The 18,943-nt window shown below is 34.5% G+C and overlaps 1 protein-coding gene across 1 annotated transcript; it reads right to left on the reverse strand.

Moving 5' to 3' along the window:
- Positions 1 to 305: 305 nt before the first annotated feature.
- LOC148620134 (chitinase-3-like protein 1) lies at positions 306 to 9,188 on the reverse strand. The gene is made up of 11 exons (XM_088580731.1): positions 9,033 to 9,188; positions 6,750 to 6,933; positions 5,621 to 5,873; positions 5,188 to 5,312; positions 4,712 to 4,835; positions 4,023 to 4,208; positions 3,282 to 3,401; positions 2,775 to 2,923; positions 2,298 to 2,419; positions 966 to 1,373; positions 306 to 618 (listed from the first exon to the last, which is right to left on the reverse strand). The coding sequence occupies exons 1-11, from the start codon at positions 9,094 to 9,096 to the stop codon at positions 410 to 412; spliced, it is 1,944 nt and encodes a 647-aa protein (XP_088436857.1). The 5' UTR covers positions 9,097 to 9,188; the 3' UTR covers positions 306 to 409.
- Between the last annotated feature and the right edge of the window lie 9,755 nt (positions 9,189 to 18,943).

Here is an 18,943-nt window from a genome sequence, read left to right on the forward strand (position 1 = left end):
CATGTTATAGGTTTTGCTAATTACAATTGTCGTTATTTAGACATATTTATTACCGTGTAGCGGATAATATTCGCGGGGGGGGGCTAATCATGGCGTATTTTAGCGGTCTGTCTAAAAACGACAAAATAAAATCCGCAAAATATTTACTCAAGCTTAAGCTTTTAATACACCACTTTTTAAAAGTTTTCGTTCTACATCGCCAAATTTTACACCCGCCAAAACAATCCGCCATACGATATGCTGAAAGGAGCGAGATGTTCTTAAATCTGGACTATATAAAAGTTACTAGAACTAAAACACTAAGATAATGTTTCTTATTGTATTTTTTTAAAAAACCAATAAACATTTAACCACTAAACATTTTAATGTCAAAAAATTAAGTATTCAATTGTTGCTTAGCAACTACATATCATCCACCATAATTTTCACATCCGGGCACATTGATAGGGAAGTCACAACCCATCATTGCTACACTGAAAGCAGTACCAGGAGCACAGTACTCGTGGAAGGTCAAACCATAAGAGCACTGGTAGAACTTGCCACAGTCTACTGGATCACTGTAATGGCCGTCGGCCTTGTTCTTGCAAAAGTCCTTTGAGTTTCCATAGCTACCGTTACCTAAACAGTTTAATGTATATTTCAATCCTTTACGAACGTAACTTTACAGTTTATATTCAGATTATCACAGTAAATGTGCTGTTATTGGTTGTGCGTGTTTGTGTATAATTATCTTTTCTCTGTGTCCTTTAAAATGTATAATACGTGAAATGTTTAGGGCAGTCGGAAATATTATCTAAATTGATATATTTAGTCATAATTAACGAAAATGTGTATTCAATAAATATCGATTTACATCTCGGTAAAGTTTGAAAGACAGAAATAAATAACATTCTTAAAAGGCTTGTGGTAAACTGGTAAAAAGCACTTTTTAACAACAATGGTATCAAATATAGTTATATTCTCACCTCCATTAGGAGCCTGAGTAGGAGCCGGAGTCCATGGAGCCTGTGTAGGAGCCGGAGTCCAAGGAGCATGTGTTGGAGCCGGAGTCCAAGGAGCATGTGTTGGAGCCGGAGTCCAAGGTGCCTGGGTCGCGGGGGGCTGCGTTGCAGCAGGAGGGTTAGTAACAACTGGACCTTGAGTTTGTTGTTGTGTGTTAGGATTACATTTAACATTGTAAGGCCAATCGCAATACTCAGTGGCTGAGTTATACAGCAAGCCACTAGCGCACCTGACCTCAAATGCAAAATGAGCAGCGCAGATAAAGTACCCATCGCATGAGTTAGGATCAGCATAGAATCCGGCATTCTTACTTCTACAGTCGAAGCTGGTAGAGAGTCCAATGTGATGGGATTGGTGGGTTGGTTTAGCGGCTACAAACGGGATAGTGATAGAAATGGGTTTAAAGTGATTTTCGAAAAACGATTCCCTGTAATTTTACATACGATTACGTTTTATTAATGGAATAAAATGATTGTTTGGGTTAATTTTCTAATATTCAATCAAATTGGGCGTTTATATATAAATAGCAGTCTTTATAAATTTAGACAGGAAGTGATTCGTGTATGAAAAAATACACCGAATTCACTTTTATTTTTTATTATGAAAGTTATAAACCCCATATACAGTCATGATTTTTAGTTGTTGCAATTTTGAGAAAAAAAAATGTATAGATTGTACATGAAATTAAAGTTGCACTTTGCAAAAGTTATCGTTCTTGATTTCGTTGATTGAAGTGGGAGATGAAAGCAGATCCAAAATACAGAACGGCATTCAGACTAGATTAAAGTTACATAAAAATGGTTTGTTTGGTGTTTTTTTTCTGCCCCATGAATCATACATACCACTGGCATTGTCTGAATTTTATATAAATTGTTACTTAAAGGGTCGTACATCGAATATTTCGTATACTTACTCAAAGCTGTCAGAAATTAGTGGAATTAAATTTAGAAAGATAGATATCTTTTATTAAAACACTGGTACCAATGTGTTTTTCAAATTTTTATCAGAATAAACCAAATGCAGGTCTTAATTTTCAAATCAAATATTTGTTTTAATATTACTTGTTATAGGTGTTAATGACCTTGAAAGTTATTTTTTGACAGAATACTAGATATTTTAAGGTATTCAGAATATAGATTGAATAATATTGCAATAAAATCTCATTTGTTACCACGAGTTACTAGGTAAGTGAATAATATTTGACTAGCTAAACGTAAACTAGTTTTACTAACTAAATATAAACTACTAGTAATTGACTAAGTGATTACTATTTACTCTAACTATTGAACACTTACTTTGGGTGGTTGGCTGAACCGGGGGATTAGTCTGGACAACCCCTTGTGTTGGCTGGGGAGTAAAGTGTTGCGGAGGTTGTGTAACTGGGGCCTGTGTTGCCCTTGTCGTAGTCTGCGCTACCCTGTTATATGACAATAAGTTATAAACACTAAGCTAAATCGTTATAAAAACTTAAAACTAAAACCATATATGGAACTATTGGGTTTCCGTTATGTACAAAAAAATATTAATCAAATTCATTTTTTTAATTGATTGGACATATTCAGTATTGAAATAAAGCAAGGGTATTATAGTTAAAGCTCTTGAATCTGTCATTTTAAAGGCAAAAATTTACCAATAGTCTTTGTCTTATGATGTCAAGTATCCGTTTTTTATACCAATTATCAAAAAACTCCATGACCCGGAAAAAAATTTAGCAAACCCACAAATATATATACACAAAAACAAATACTTCTATGCATTGTCATAGTTCTTACGGTAGAGGTCCTCCGCCAGAGTTGTTGAGTTCGTCGTTGATAGCATGCAACAATGGGTATTTGCCTTGTCCACATGAACCGGAGAAATCATCTAAATCTAGAGCCCATACCATCACGCCTCCATAATGGTGTTGTTTGATGTATTGAGTCTGAATTGTAAAATAAAATACGTTAGAATGGTATCTGATGAAAATTGTCGTGGAAATAGTCATACCAGTTTTAAGCGACCCTACAAGGGGGGGGGGCAAAACTGTGATCACACTAGATAGGTACATGTAGGTCGATTTTTTATACAGAATATTGCTGAATACAGGTTTGACTTTACATGATGAAATCACAGAAAAATCGCTTCAAGACAGGAGTAAATTATCTTGTTAGTGATGAAAAGGTGATTTCCGGTTACTTTTTCTGTATTTTTATTTTGTGATTTTTTTTTTCGTTTTTCTTAAAAAAAATAGAATATCAATTTTTTTTTCAAGTACTCCAATGTCGTTTCAGTGTAATTACCTTTGCCCTCAAACTGTTTGGATCATCATAACCAACCCACTGATCACCTTTTACGGCGTAGGGAGATTTTTGGTCAGCAATATCGTATTTTGTTCCACCAGACTTCAACATTTTACAAACCTGAAAAAGGTGTAATTGTTATATAAAAAAGCTTTGACGTTAGAAGAAACGTTTTTGTTGTTATACCTTTTGACCATTTTGGAGCTATCCAGTATGCACGGCACGTTGATTCGAAGTTGAACAATCCTAGTGCTACATACTATTAATAAATACTTATTCCTTATCGTGTTTAATGTCCGTAAAAAGGGGGGGTTTAGTGGGTATCGAGAGCGTCCTCTTTATGTATAATTAGTTTAATTATTCTTCCTAGAGTTCTTACAAAAATGTATATTGAATTTGTTTGCTTGTTTGTTTGTGTTTTTTTTTTTTCTTCCTTTTTTATTGTACAATTTTGTTTTTGAATTGTAGTCAGAACCTTTCTACACTATAATTTCACTTGGTAAAAAAGTGTTTGATATTTATCTGGTCATGTAAATAAGATACAGATAAAGTTTCGATAGTGAACTTCAGACGCGAAGTAAAAAATCAATCGATCGATTGTTTCTGAAACCAGTGTTTAAAAGACTGTAGCTTAACTATTCCCGTTTAAGAATCATAACAGTCCGTTCGACTCTGCCTTTGGTGCGTGATTTATCCTCATTAAAAATTCTTCAAATTTATTTTATTTTTTAATCAAATTACCTCGTAGTAGGACAAAAATCCCTTTTCTCTGGTATACATGCCGGCCTGACCTGCTCCTCTGGTAGGAGATCCAACATCGTGTTGGCTGGGGTTTCTGAGGGTAAAACTACGACCATACAATGCCAAGCCAATGTTAAGCATCGATGGGGGTACTCCTTTCTTTACATAGTAGCTGGCAGTCCAGTCCTAGAGCAAAATATGAGCATGGGAACTTTTGATTTATATGATAAATACACATGATGAGGTACTAACTTTTTTACATGGCTGTTTGCGATCAAATCCTTTCAAAAATTCACGTGCTTAGTTCTTTATATCAGATTATAAAAAAATTGTCTGTGTATTTCTTTTTGTTTATGATAATTTTCTCTGTAATTGTTAATCTAAATTCACCTATTGAGAAATTAATATGCCAATCAATGTCGTCACTGTTAAATATATTTTCTTGATGACGTAATATTGAAGTAATACCACCTTATGTCAGTGTATACTTTGAATTTTGAATAATCTTCACTTATGACTAAAAACTCTTTAGCCTATATGTGTTTTTCTGATGTCTCTCTTCTGAAACACTATTCATTTTGGAACCATTTAAATTTGAAATTAATAAGGACAAATAATTTTCGTGGTCATTAGAATTACTGATAAAAAATGTATATTCTAAAAATGTACGGTTCCTACAAAATTCTTACAATGTTGAGGTATGTCTGATTTCCGACTTCTCCAGCATGTTTATACAGAGGAGAGTTGTGGCCAGTGTGGTCTTCCCAGCTTCCATGTAAATCGTATGACATCAAATTGATGAAATCCAAATATCTTTAAAACATAAATTAATTCTCGTATTAGTTAAGGCACCGACCATTTTTACACTGAAAGGGGGGCTCTGGAATTTATTTTGAAAAAAAAATAAAATTCTAAATTTGAGCATTTTTTTTTTACTCAGCCATGGAGACACATAAATATTAGGATTCAATATTCCTCCCATTACTCATCACTGTAGTTTTTCAAATAAAAAAATTAACTCCAGCTGCTGCTGAAAATAATTTCATATTTATTTTCAAAAAGGACTGAGTCAAAATATTAATTTCAAAGTTATACCAAGCCCCTACCCCTCAAAGTCAAAATTATCGCCCCCTATTTATAACAATAATATAACAACAAAACTTACTTGATTACTTGAGGAACATCGTATCCGTTATCAAAGTTATCTTTGCCTGCGGGTGTTGCTGCAGTCAGTAACAGTTTAGATTTACCAGAAGTCTGTGCCTCGGCGTCAAATTCTCGCCTGAGAGTCTGTAAACAAAATGGTTGTTAAAAAGTACGACATTTTACATCGGAAGTCAGCTCGTTGGGAGCTTACACACTTGGTGTTCCTATCAGCGTTTGTAGCTACTTCTGAATCATTTATTGCACGTGCGGCTTACTTTTTTATCTATTGTAGGACATGGTAAAAGTTCTTAAAAAAAAACAGTTATTTGAGTATCGCTCGATTATCATTGTTAAAATGTCACTATTATTTGAGTTATAACAAGGATTCATTAGGATACCACTCTATCCATAATACTGAGTAAATACATCTATATTTTTACTATTCATTTTACCTTCACTAGTTCGACAAATTTCTGTTTGTCTCCTGGTGGACTACCTCTGCCTGCTGGGTATTCCCAGTCAAGATCTAGGCCATCAAATCCATGGTCTCTCAAGAACTTAACCGTCGATGTGGCAAACTCTTGGCGGCTTCCCTGTGTTGCAACCATGCTTGTGAAAGGTTGAGAGCCCATGTTCCATCCTCCTACAGCTATGGACAGCTTCAGATTGGGATTACTCTTCTTTAAGTTGATAAATCTTTCATACCTGAATGTACAAATTTCATTACTGTTAATACATCTAAAAAGTATTGATACACTGATATTCAGAAATAATTGTGTGATCAATTATTGTAATTTTGTCCTTTTAGTAAAAAAATGCCATTTTACTTTGTGCAATACTTAGAAAAATAACGAATTAGTTATCCAAAATATTTCATAAATACAATTTTGATTATTGCGATTTTAAATCAGTCACATTTTATGCAATTTCTCCTGAATAAATGTACGCATCAATTATTGCAATTTTGTTCTTTTCGTCACAAATGCGATTTTACTTTGTGCAATTCTTAGAAAAATATCGAATTAGTTACGCTAAAAATTTCATATAACCAATTTTGATTATTGCGATTTTAATTAAGTCACATTTACGCAATAATTTCTCCTGAATAAACAATATTAAAAAGGATGCAATAAAACAATACTATCTTTAAAAAAAGATACCTAACGCGGTAAAATTTTGTTCTTTCTACTTACAATTTTCTACATTTCATTCAGGAAATAACATATGACACGCAATTTTGAAACAGTGTTTTCGAACGCCACTAAGTTATCAGTATTTGCCCCTGGGGAAACAGAATTGCGATCAGGTGACTTGCGTTTTCGTGGAAGAGCGTCTTTCAAGGTCAAAAGGTAAAAAACACATAAGCAGTCTTAATTTATCATTCGGTTGCCGCGCTTTTGAGATAAAAAAAATAAAAAAATATATAGATTGACTAATTCCAACTGATATTGCGCTTATCACTGAAAGTTTCATTCCATATCCGTCAGATATCTTTATTCCAGATATATATCATGGACTTCTAATTCTCTATCTGTCATCTGTCACCTATCGGACATAACATTATTTATTCTAAAAACTTACATTCCCTTCATCCATGGTGTACTCTCATCATTCCATTCGTAAGCGTGTAGTTTGTTTCCTACCATCTTGGCGAAGGAGTAGATGATATGAGTACACAGCTGCGGATCAACATTCTCCGGGAAAAACTTCCCGGCGCTGTTCCTGTACTGTGCCCAATTAGTGTAATAACATATCCGACGGAGACCTAAAACATGGAAATTTACGCTTCAGTGTAAGTTTTTGTAAGAATCAGGCAAATTGGAAAAATCAGAAACATACGTGTCAAAAACCCAATGATCCGACAATATAATTTCACTCAAGGATGCTTTTTCTATTTGAAAAAAACCTTCATTTGTTTCCTGAATCACTGGATTTGCTCAGAAATTGTCAACAGAATTTTAGAAAAATGAGGTTTTTGATAGAGTTATCTGCCCTTGAAATGTCCATTTTTCAGTGCATTTCAATGGCATTATAACTGATATGGAAAATCTTGTCTTTTTCCTTAATTCTGAGGGTGCAACTATTTAAATCAAACTTTCAAAATGTTGAAGTTTTCCATACCAAGTCTTAGCCACTGCCTGGCTCTTATAGACACAGACACTTAATATGCAAGATGGAAAAAATCCGGCAGTAGATGAAAATGCTATATTCACGATAAACTTTGAAAGCATAGAGGAGGAAGCATAATCGATCTGGCACTGTATTTAAAGCTGCATTAGCTGCCAAATTTGTTCAGTTTTGATTCTACTGAATTTTGCTGATTCAATGCAATTAGGTAGTAGTAATGCAACTGAAGCAATAAATGTCGATAATACCTACAGATATTGTGAAAACAACGTTTTTTTCAAATCAGACTGATCTAATTATTTTCTGCCATCACTTCCGAAGATCACCGATTGGACATTCACATGGGTTAAAAGTACTTTAACCTTTGTAAAAAATAACAATATGGGATACACAAGTCAGCACGTGTCTTGACTGTTTTCATTTCATTTCATCTACTTCTTGATTAGTTTTCAAATAAATAATGACCATATTTGAGCCACAGTAGGTTAATTTCAAAAGGATCCTTGCGTAATATTCGAACTTTTTTCATTTACTGCTTCAGTCCGTCGGACTTCCTTACCGCTGAATGACCACTTTCGCTTTGCAATCAGATATGTGATTAAAGAGGCGACCCCTACAGCACATGCGCGGTTAAGGTCACAAGAAGCCACATGCATACGGATTTATCTAGGTCGATTTTTTGTCTTGCAAAACAATAAATATATAGACACCTATTTCATGTATTTAATGCATTTTATTTGTGGATATTATATGAAGTTATACAGAAAAGTTACAATTTATTAGAAATAATTCAAAGTTAAGGTATATTTCAACAGAAACAAAAATTTACGAAAATGCCGGCTAATGCCTTACTAAGATTTGGCATATCTGACTTTTGTAATATCTAGCATACGAAATCTCTTATATGAAAGTTAGGGACTCTTTTTCCTGTGTATTAGAACATTTTTTCTAACGTTCAGTTATTAGTAACGTTATAGTTACCATTGTATTATTGAGAGTTACCAAAACATTAAATTTAATTTAAGTAGTTGATATTTTCACAAACAGACAGACAGGTAATTCTCCATGAAAACCTAGCCTCTTTAAAAATTACAACATTTGCGTAAAAGAATATTCATGCGCGTGAAAGTACTGTAAACCAACTTATTTTCGCGAGTGTTTTCTTTCGCATTTTGCTGTAGTTGGCTAATTCCGCGAAGATTCATTTTCGCGTTTTCAATCAAATAATTGCTTGAACATATACAGTGTGTAAGTATGCCTTTTCGGGACTTTTTATTTTCGCGATAACTCTATGTCCACGAAACTCGCGAAAATAAATCGCTCGCGAAAAATAGTTCGTTTACAGTATGTTATTTAATTGGATAAAAATTTTGTTGACATACCACGTCAATTTACATGAAATTCGGATATTTGATTAGATAAATGAATTTTGATTGTTAATACATGTATCCCCATGAATTAATATTCATAGCAGACATGCACACGTTAACCGGAAGAACTATTATTCAATGACATATTTGTTACTTTATCATCAAAAATGATTGATTTGATCAAGAATGACTTAATTTATTGTGATATAAAAGAGTTTCTGGCTTTTTAAATTATGCTTTAAATATTCCGATTATAGCAATTCTTATATGCCCCTGAATTTACCACTATTTCAATCAAACAAAAAATTAAGCAGCAAGCACTATCGCCAGAAGTACATAGTCTTCGTAGAAAAACGTAAATACTTACTACTTCCGCTCTGTACACTAACTGCTGCCGCTAACACCACTAGTGCAAGTCTTAGAAAAAACATCTGAAATTTAACATTTAACGAATACAATATTGATAGCGATTTTAAAAGTATGCGAGGTCTTTGAGGCTTTATATGGTTACGATAGGGCGGTGCAAGGTGAATGGCAGATGCATGTCGAGAAGTAAGTACGTGATAAGATAGGGAATTGTACCGTTAAGTGGGTCCATTTATCAGGGTTTTGCAAATTTTATTTACGCATTCATGAACACGGATCTATGTAAAAATAAAATTTACAGGAAGTTAATCATTTTAGAAGTACAATTATGCAGAAACCATGCTGTGATGTAATAAAATGCACCCTTTGTCGTTTTGATTAGAATAATGCATATGTACACTTCCGAATAAGGTGTTCAAGTTGAACAGGAGTGTGTACACATTAAAAATCTTGAATTTTATTCTGAGAACTGGATAACTTGTGTCACGCCCTATTACACCAATTAATTCATTATTGTAATAAAAACCAAACGAAGTGATTCTTTCATCGCATACCGCGCTTGGGTTGCGGTTAAAGTAAAAAAAGAATGAACTGAGTTTTGAACAATGTGAGTGCTATAATGAGTATTGATACAAACTTCATAAGTTTAGCTGTTTAGTAAGCAAGAACATAGCCAGATTGAAATAAAATATAAATCAGTACTAGATCACCAATTCTCTTAACTTAAGGAAACATTCTCTGTTTGGTATATTGAATGGTTGTGTCAACGTGGAATTGTATGTTAAAAGAAACAAATTTTGATCAGATTAAATGTCTTGTTCGCTTATCAATGAAATGTGCATTGCATCTGTCAAGTCTAGTCAAATCGTATGTCCATTCTCATAGCCAGGCAGATTAAATGGGAAAAGGTATGCGCAGTAATAATTATTCACACCAAAAACACTTTGATTTCCGAACGGTTTCCAATCAAAGTAACAAATCAAATGTCTCAAAGACTCTTCGTTTAAAATCGGAGTTTTTTGTTCGAGCGAATAAAAACAGTTTTACATTCAATGTGCATCCAGGTCTGATTTGCAATTTTGTCAAAGACTCAATAGTGATGCAAATGCTATCTAAATGGACTCCAAGTTAATATGCATATAACTATTTTCGTAATTGCTATTTAGCTACTATATTTTTCACACAAAAAAACTCCAAAAATTTACTTGGAAATGTATCAAAGCAAATAAAAACAATTCCCTTTTTACATGGTTCAAAGAAAATTGCTTAAAAAGGTAAGAACATTACAAGAAATGTAGGAATACATTTACCTCGTCTAGCCCATTCGTCGTAGATGTCTTATCTGTTGAAATTCAGGTCTTATTCTGACCTTTGTTTTTATCTCTTTGTCCACTTAAAGACATTATCTTCAATAAGAATTAGGACAATTTGAAGTCTTGATCTTAAAATTCCTGTCTTGTCGCGTCAATTATTCTAATATTTCATTTTTCACCTCTGTTAGGGATTATTAGTTTATCAATGGCAAACATTATAGATATTATGATGAAAATTGGTGTCTTCAGCGCGGTCGGGTATCTCTTCTAATTGACCACGCACGGCCGGTCAGTGTAAGATAGCACGTTGTAGAGTCCTGGGAACTCTAAGCCTTCACCCTGAAACGTAAAATGGGACATAGGTCAATCGGTATACTGGATTCACATTCTTCAAGAATTATTTGTTTGATTAAAAATAAAATGAAAAAAAAAACTGTTTATCTTCTCTTTTACATAAGTGTATTCTGAAAGTATGTGTAGCTCTTATGGAGATGCAGCTTTGAAAGATTTATAGAATCGTTTCCTTGTTTTGTTTTTAAGTAGCACTCCAGTTAAGAATCATGCAAAATGTGATACATGGTTGGGAAGCCTACATATTTTTATTTTTGATATTTTGTTTAAAATGCTTTAGTAAACAAAAATTAACATTTGGTTTTTCAGATAACCTGTGCTCATAGGAGATAAAAATTTATAGAATGCACTGTAGAATTCAAAATTAAGGGAGATAACTGTGTGAATGACACTCGAATACAATAGAATCTATTGGATTTTCAATGTTGATTATTTCCTAATAGCAGGCAGACTTGAATGAATAATTGCACATTTCATAATATAAACCAATAAAACAACTTGATTACAAAAATAAAAATATGTAGCCTGTTTTGAGGTGTATCACATTTTTCTGATTTTGCATGATTGTTACAAAGACAGCTACTTAATCATCAAAACTGTTACAGTTCAATCATATTGGCCTCGACAGCCGTATTGGCCCTCGGCGATGCCTCGGGACCAATACAACCGCCTCGAACAATATGACAGACCTCAAACCTATAACAGGGCCAATATGAAATTACATATTTATTAACATATAATATTGAATTGAGTAGCTACAAGACAATGTTACCATTTTGTAAGGTCAACTCAAGCATACATATCGCTATGATATTTGATGCTTGGGAAAATCGACTGTCAACTGGTAACACAAAACGAACAAAAAACCGCATAAGTATTAAGCCAGTTTACATTAAAATTGCATGAGATTCAATTACATGTACGTATATATGAACTTTTAATTAGTTATGTGATTGACGGAAGAGGTCATTTCTTTAGTTGCAGTATTGTCAAATTTCATATCTTGATTTTTTTCCAAAATTCTACCCAAAAAATGTTCTTGCCTTGCTTCGCTCGGCTTTTAATTCTATTTTCGCCCCCTATACCGAAATCCAGCAAAGGATATTGGACTGTACTTTGATACCCCAATGAATGAAACAGTAATTAAGGGAACCAAGCTTCGAAAAAAAATCAAAAGAATTATGCCAAGGACAAAGACCAGAGAGGGTAGACAGACACAACAAAAAGAAGAAACCAATTGAAATTAACACGTACAAAGACACAAACGTAATTGAGCAATCTGGACTCCAAAAAAAAAAACAAAAAAAAAAAACTGGGAGCATGGACCATGTGCACCGGTAGGGCAGGCGTCCTTAACTTTTCCATAAACACCCACCGAGTTGCTCATAAAATGTCAAGTCTGGGGTAGACGAAAGAGAAAAATAAACTAAGGCACCCCAAAAAATTAAATCGTGTTTACTGAACACCAGTGATAAATTAACTGCTCCTAAACATTTTTTTCCAAGAAATTTTAAAATATCGATAACTCAGCTTCTTAATTCTTCACCCTTTTTAAACTTAAATTTGTATAGAGTTAAGTCCGTCGTGCCAATGTCGTCATACGTACGAGACTGCTTACTATAACATTTTGTATGCCCTCTTTATAACAATGCATGAACGAAACTAATGAGCGACCTACAGTGGGTTCTTGAATTTTGCAATATAGATCTACATCTACTTGTTGGTCTTGCAGAAAACCTATCAGAAAAACAATATCAGGTTGTATTGGACCGTGTTCATTCCTTCGTTAGATGCACTAAAAGATTCCTTTTTGCTTGAGCTGAATTAGTACATATCACATCACATCACATCTCACCACATCATCTAATGTTATATTTTTACTGTCTCGTCTTAACTTTATAAAGCTTAAATAACACAAGTGAATTTTTGTGCGTTTACTTTGTTGTAATTATCATAATTTCTGGAGAACACTTCATTAGTATGTTATTTTACCTGTGTCTGATCCATTTTGTTTATTACTAATAAAATATGTTTAAACTAAAAGAAACTATGACACGGTTAAAAATCGGTTTTCATGGCGCAGATGGATACACCTTAACGATCCACAAGTTCATTGTGATGACTTTAATCTTGTAGCAACATAACCCTGTACCAGACGCCTAACTGTAAGAGAAAATGGTAATTTCAACCTCGTAATTAAGTGATTGATGTAAAAAAAAAATGCAATGTATAGTGAACTATTACCGTTCTTATCTCAAATCAACTTACTTACTTACAATATTTGGCGAGTGCATTCCGTACTTGTATGGGATTGAAATTAATCTCAGTTGAGTGTTATAAGGTCATGGTGTAATAAGATCTCTGTGCATTTTCGTTTGATCTACAGAACGCTATTAACAGTCTCTACTAACGAGACTGAATCCGTTTTAGCTAAATTTAGTTTGTGGTGCACAAACCAGGCCCCATCGCCACAAAACTTGAAAAATTAATTAAGTATGAGAAATTTGACGTCTCGTATTTCGAATACTTTGATTGGAGCTACCATGGAAGTTAAGAATATTCTCAGACTTTTGTTTTTCCGACGCAGTTGGTAAAGTTTCGCTTTTTTTTATACAATTGACACTGAGACTCTTTCGTCTTTCGCGCCTCATTGAAGTACATTGTGATTGAAGCAACCATTTTCTGTTTGGAGAGGACTATGATCGAACTCCGCAGACTAATCAATTAGGCTCTTACATGTGTCTCTATTGAAGATCTGGGATATCACACGAGTGGAAGAAATCCCAGTTCTTCAATGGATGACGAGTGTATATAAGAACGTATTTTCTTTTGTTTTACAGCTAAAGGAGTGGAATTAAAAGAGTAATGAAGAGAACCACGATTATAGCGGTAATCAGCATAATCTAATCCTGGGTAAACGACCAGACATGGAAAACAGACATACACAACAAAGAGCATAAAGTAACTAAAATCATACATACAAAGTAACAAAAGCAAATGAGCTAATTGGACTCTACTAAAAACTGGGAGCATGGACCTGGTGTATTGGTAGGGTAAGCGTCCTCTGTTTTTTCTAGAAACACCCGGCAAGTTGCTCATAAAACGTCAAGTTCGGGGTAGACGAAAGAGGTAAGGAAAACTATGACACGTTGAACAAATCAGTTTTCATGGCGCAGATGGATATACCGTAACGATCCAGGAGTTCATGATGACGACCATAAAACTTCTGTAGTGATGACTTCAATCTTGTAGCTTCATAACCCTGTTCCAGAAGCCTATTTGTTAGAATTCTAGCGCGATACAAAAAGTGCGTAGTTTCGGCAAGCTCTGGCATAACGTATGATTTGTGATATGAACACTCTATACGCAGGTGCTGAAGGGATGTTGCCACAGATGAAAGGAAAGTCGACAATTCTGAATGAAAAGTCATTGCGTATGTCGTAAAGTTTGGTCAAAAGTTTTCGTTTACCATCGATTTCTAAGTGTAGGTCAAGATATGATGCTGACAATAAAGGTCGAGAGTTATTTGCATGAAATATGTTTCGTATTACTTGGCGCCGATTAATTACGTGCGATTAACAGTAATCACCCCGAAAATTGCGCTATACACATTAGCATTTAGTAATTGATTCTTAAGATTTTTTTGTATTATTTGAATATATTAATACACATTATCATACAAAGATTGTGGATCTGCGTACAAAAACAGTTGGATTGATTTATTCATTGATCCTCTGAACTTTACTGGACTACTTTTACTAAGTGTGTAGCGATTGGCTATTTTACCCAAGACAGACACGGCCTCGTGCACCGTCTGTCATGAACCGTCTGTCATAAAAAAAAAGAATAAACAACGAAAACGGAAGAACTATAACGCCGGCACGTAACACTAGTTTAAAGGCCCTACTACAGTGGATGTGAAAAAAAATAAACACGGGCCATGAGCACTGCTCATTACAAATCTGCAGTTGTATCAGTCGTACTGTACTAATTTCCATAAAGGGGCAGGGTTTGGCGCTGAGTGTTGCAGAAATGTAAGAGCTTTGAAATAGCGAAAATACCCTCTGTGCGATCTTGGTCGAATTTAAATAAAATCAAGAACGATGAATTGCATCTATCCGGTAAAATTCAAATGAGTGCTCAAGTATACCTCTTTTCGCTCTTTGAAAAATGTTGACCTGAATTGGCATTTCGAATGCAAACTGCCCCTGTAGTAAGCTATCAATGAAGTCCTGTATAAAGTGTGTGATAATAAGTAGCTTGCAGTGTGACAAGAAAATCACAATAGATAAAGACAACTCATAAGGCCAGGGTCACATTCAAACCTCTAAATCACGTTCAATTTTCGGCTATGTCATTCAATAACAAATACCCGTAAAAAAATAATCTGCTGCGCAAATGTGGCCTGAAAGGACATAAAGTTAGGCAATCTTTTGATGAGGATATAATCTGTTCGAAAGGAGGAAACCGGGTCTGATCAAAACACTTTGAAAAGGAGGGGAGCCGAGGTTCCTCAGAAAAATGGGTGCTAGGATATTATTTGCAATTTTTGTCAGTTTTATGCATGAAAATGAGAAATTTTCCAATGGAAAGTGGGATACCATTCCCCTACACCCCCTTCTTGATCCGCAACTTAGAAATAAGAGGGGATAGATTCACTAGGGTTCAGAGTAGATTTAACGATTAAACGTATCTAAAATGAACCACTTTTGGATTGTAGAATTTGTTACGTTTATACACGTGTTTGGTATATGAAACTGATATATCTTTTAGTGAGGGGTATGAATTTAAAATGTGTCTTGTTTAGACAGATTTTTTTATCATTAAGGCTTCGATTTAGACAAGTTTAATATATATACATCGTCGAATACTCTCCCACAAGGAAGTGTTGTTTTATCTTAACAGTTGGTTCAAGCAGTGCTAATGTGTGAGAAATACAACATGTACAATTTAGTACTATAACAGCAATGACCTGGGAACAAAACTCATCAAACCTTCTGTGGCAATACTTTTGTTGATATCATGCAGGTGGAAGTTGATCCAACAAAGACACCCGCTTTTTATGTTACTTGTGCACAAAATATGGACCAATGGCTAAATGGTAGCTTAAACCCCCTATATAAATTTCATGCAAAAATCCCCACCTCCCTCTTTTTTCAGGCCCCACCCCTATGTATCCGCACCTGTATTCTTGGCCACACAATTTTCTATATGTGTCATAAATATCATGTTTTGTAGCTGATTCTTTTGGAAATGTGACCTTGACCTTTGACCTTAATATCGACATATATATCGATATAATATGCCACCTATATTTTTCTTCTTTTATTGGGTCAAAAAAAATGAAGGCTTAACTACTAAAATTTGATTGCCCAACTAACAAGAAAACATTCTCATAATCTTTAAGGTTTAAAGTACTACATTTACTGCGGAAATACTTTTATTCCTGGATGGTTATACCAATACATTTATTTTCATTTAAGGCTAAAAACCACTAATTCCACTTTCCATAGGCTTCTATGCTAATTTCACAATATTCAATGGCTTCTCTGGACTTTACCTTAACTTTAACCTGCAGAGGACTATATATCAGCATGATTCTACATATGTCAGCTCACAATCCTCAGAATGGCATGTGGGGTTAGCAGACTTGCAGTGCAGTACTGGTCACCGGAAGTGAAGGGTCTATAAATAGCATGGGAAATCCCAGTGTTTTCACAAGATAGGGGTATATTTAAAAATCATTATGGAGATTAGGCTTCACATCACAAGAAGCAAAATGCACCTATAAAATGTACAGAAATGTTTTTCCTTTCAGAAACTGTTTAAATTTTTTAAATAAGATGAGAACTTTTTTCACAGCACTATGAGGAACAGGGGTAATTTCTGCGTAGGACTATTTTTGCGTACGTTCCAAATGCTCATTGGTTGAATTGGTGGTCTGTAACCTTAAGTACCAGTCAACACTGCCTCTGGTAAGGTGATTCATGGTGTAGGAAAACCCACGGAACAAACGATGCCTTTTTTTGTCTACATATGCTATCTTTTATGTGACAATGATCTTTTCTGTATTTAGATCTGAACTTTTGAGTAAACTACACTTTAACCTACAACTTAACCAAAGCAAATCAAATCAAGAACGATAACTCTTGCAAAGTGCTTATTTCATGTACAATCTATATAGATTTTATTTCAAAAGCGCAATACCCAAATGTAAAACTAAGACTGGTTATGTGGTCTGTAGCTGTTTCTGAAAAAGAAATAAAACAGAATTTGGTGAGTTTTTGACATGCATGAATCACCTTCTGATTTTTATAAAGACTGATACTTAATTTGTGGTCCAGCGAAAAAAAATGTCATGAAGTTTAATGTATGTTCTCGAATTCGTGAAACTATCATACAAACGAACTGAAATTTCTTTTCGTTGGTAACCAAATTTCATTGCTTATCAAACCAACGAAACAAAATTCGGTATCCCATGAAATGCTGACTTCATATAATAATGCAACTATTGTAATAACCTACTTCAGCCAAATATATTCAGATTAAATAATATGCAAATGCGTACCCCAGTTTAAAAAAAAACAAAGCATTAAACGAACAGAGTGTCAATTACAATCTACCAATGAATATTTGCACTCTTTTACCTGTAGATTGATGTACCAATGAACTCTTTTGAACTCGGTATACCAGCACATACTTAATGCTAAAAAAGGTCATGGCCCCAACACTGAACACTTGACCAAAATATTCATCAAGTGGTATTTGCGGATAAGGACTAAATCAGCACTGAATAACAAGCCTTAGTAAAGATAAATTGCATAAACAGAAACAGTCCAAAAATAAGGGCAGATCCAGAAATTTTTAAAAGGGGGCAGGGGTTCTGTTCAAAGAATTTAGAAAAAGGGGGTTCCAGGCTATAATTTGTCCAAACTTTGATTAAGTAACATTTTCTCCAACGAAATGGTTTTTAGAACCCTCCCCTGGAATCGCCATTGAGAATGCCAATCAATCATAGAAGCAGCCTTGCATTACAAATTGCACAATTATATGAGAAATGACACAAGACTACGATGTAAATCAAGTGTCATTGGGCAGATGTGAAAGATACAATTACGTTAGGATAATATTTGGAAGTGATGTCCATAGAGGTGTTATTTTTATTAAATTTTCAGTCTCAGGTCTAATCAGTTGGACGGTATGAAGTTCGCCGAAAAAAAAATCAGCTGCATGTCAACAAGAAAAAAATTGAAATACTGCTTGCAACAAAATGATGTGGTGGCGTAAAAGGTTTTAAAGTATCAAATTCTACGATAATTCTAATTTTAAAAAATTATAAACCTCCATCCACTTATCTAACTGGAAAATGGCGTAGCTACAGTGTATTTCAAGAAGCTAATTTACAAGGCTTCGAAGTACTTGCAATAGAAACCAACTGATATAAATCCCTTCCCCTCTTATTTGCTATGAAAGGCTTCCACATTGATTTGATCTTGGCTACGTCACTGTGGAATGACAGAAAAAATAAAAGCCCAAAAGCCCATTTAAAAAGTGCAAATATTCAATGGCAGAAAAAAATATGACAAAAAAAATATTAATTAAAGTTTGTTTTTGTATGTAAAAAAAAATGTCATTCCCCGTTCCGCAAACTGGATCCATTTGCAGTATTCACCACGTCCATGGAACAGCTGCATAAGATTCTGTTGAGGGTGAGAGGCTGCAGAGAAGTTGCGCTGACCGGTTCAGTAGTCTCAGAGAATTTTAACTGACAAGGCAATTATGAGGATTTTTGACAAATTTCTAAGTTCAAAGAGCATAACTCCCACACAAAATTAGGGGATCAAAATTCCCTGGTAATATGCACAATAACATATGTTCTTGCTACATACCACATTTCGTTAAATTTATTTCAATAGTTTTCGAGGAGTTGCACTGACAAGGTAATTTATTAGGATGTTTGGCAAATTTCTAAATTCAAAGGGCATAACTCCTACAAAAATATGGCCATCAAAATTTCCTTGTTATATGCACAACTACATGCGATTTTCTTACAACATACCACGTTTCGTAAAATTCGGTTCAGTAGTTTCAGGGGAGTTCCGCTGACAATCTTTGTGACGGACCAACGGACAGATGGACAAGCCAAAAAAACAATATGCCTCCGCACCAAAGTAGGGGGGACATAAAACAAGACAAACAAACGATAGCAAACTAGACTAACTTACCCTGTTGTTGACGCAGATATAAA

This window comes from Perna viridis, chromosome 4 (genome assembly GCF_037379345.1).
Source record: "Perna viridis isolate PV_CMFRI_1.1 ecotype Kerala chromosome 4, ASM3737934v1, whole genome shotgun sequence".
Taxonomy (NCBI): domain Eukaryota; kingdom Metazoa; phylum Mollusca; class Bivalvia; order Mytilida; family Mytilidae; genus Perna; species Perna viridis.

Bases quoted from the DNA above. Each gene is read 5' to 3' on its own strand.
- LOC148620134 (XM_088580731.1), bottom strand. From the start codon at position 9,096: ATGTTTTTTCTAAGACTTGCACTAGTGGTGTTAGCGGCAGCAGTTAGT. The intron at 3,402-4,022 runs GTAATTTGATTA...CACCTTTTTCAG, and splicing joins GATTTTTGTCCTACTACGAG to GTTTGTAAAATGTTGAAGTC. The intron at 2,420-2,774 runs GTAAGAACTATG...GTCATATAACAG, and splicing joins TCTGGCGGAGGACCTCTACC to GGTAGCGCAGACTACGACAA.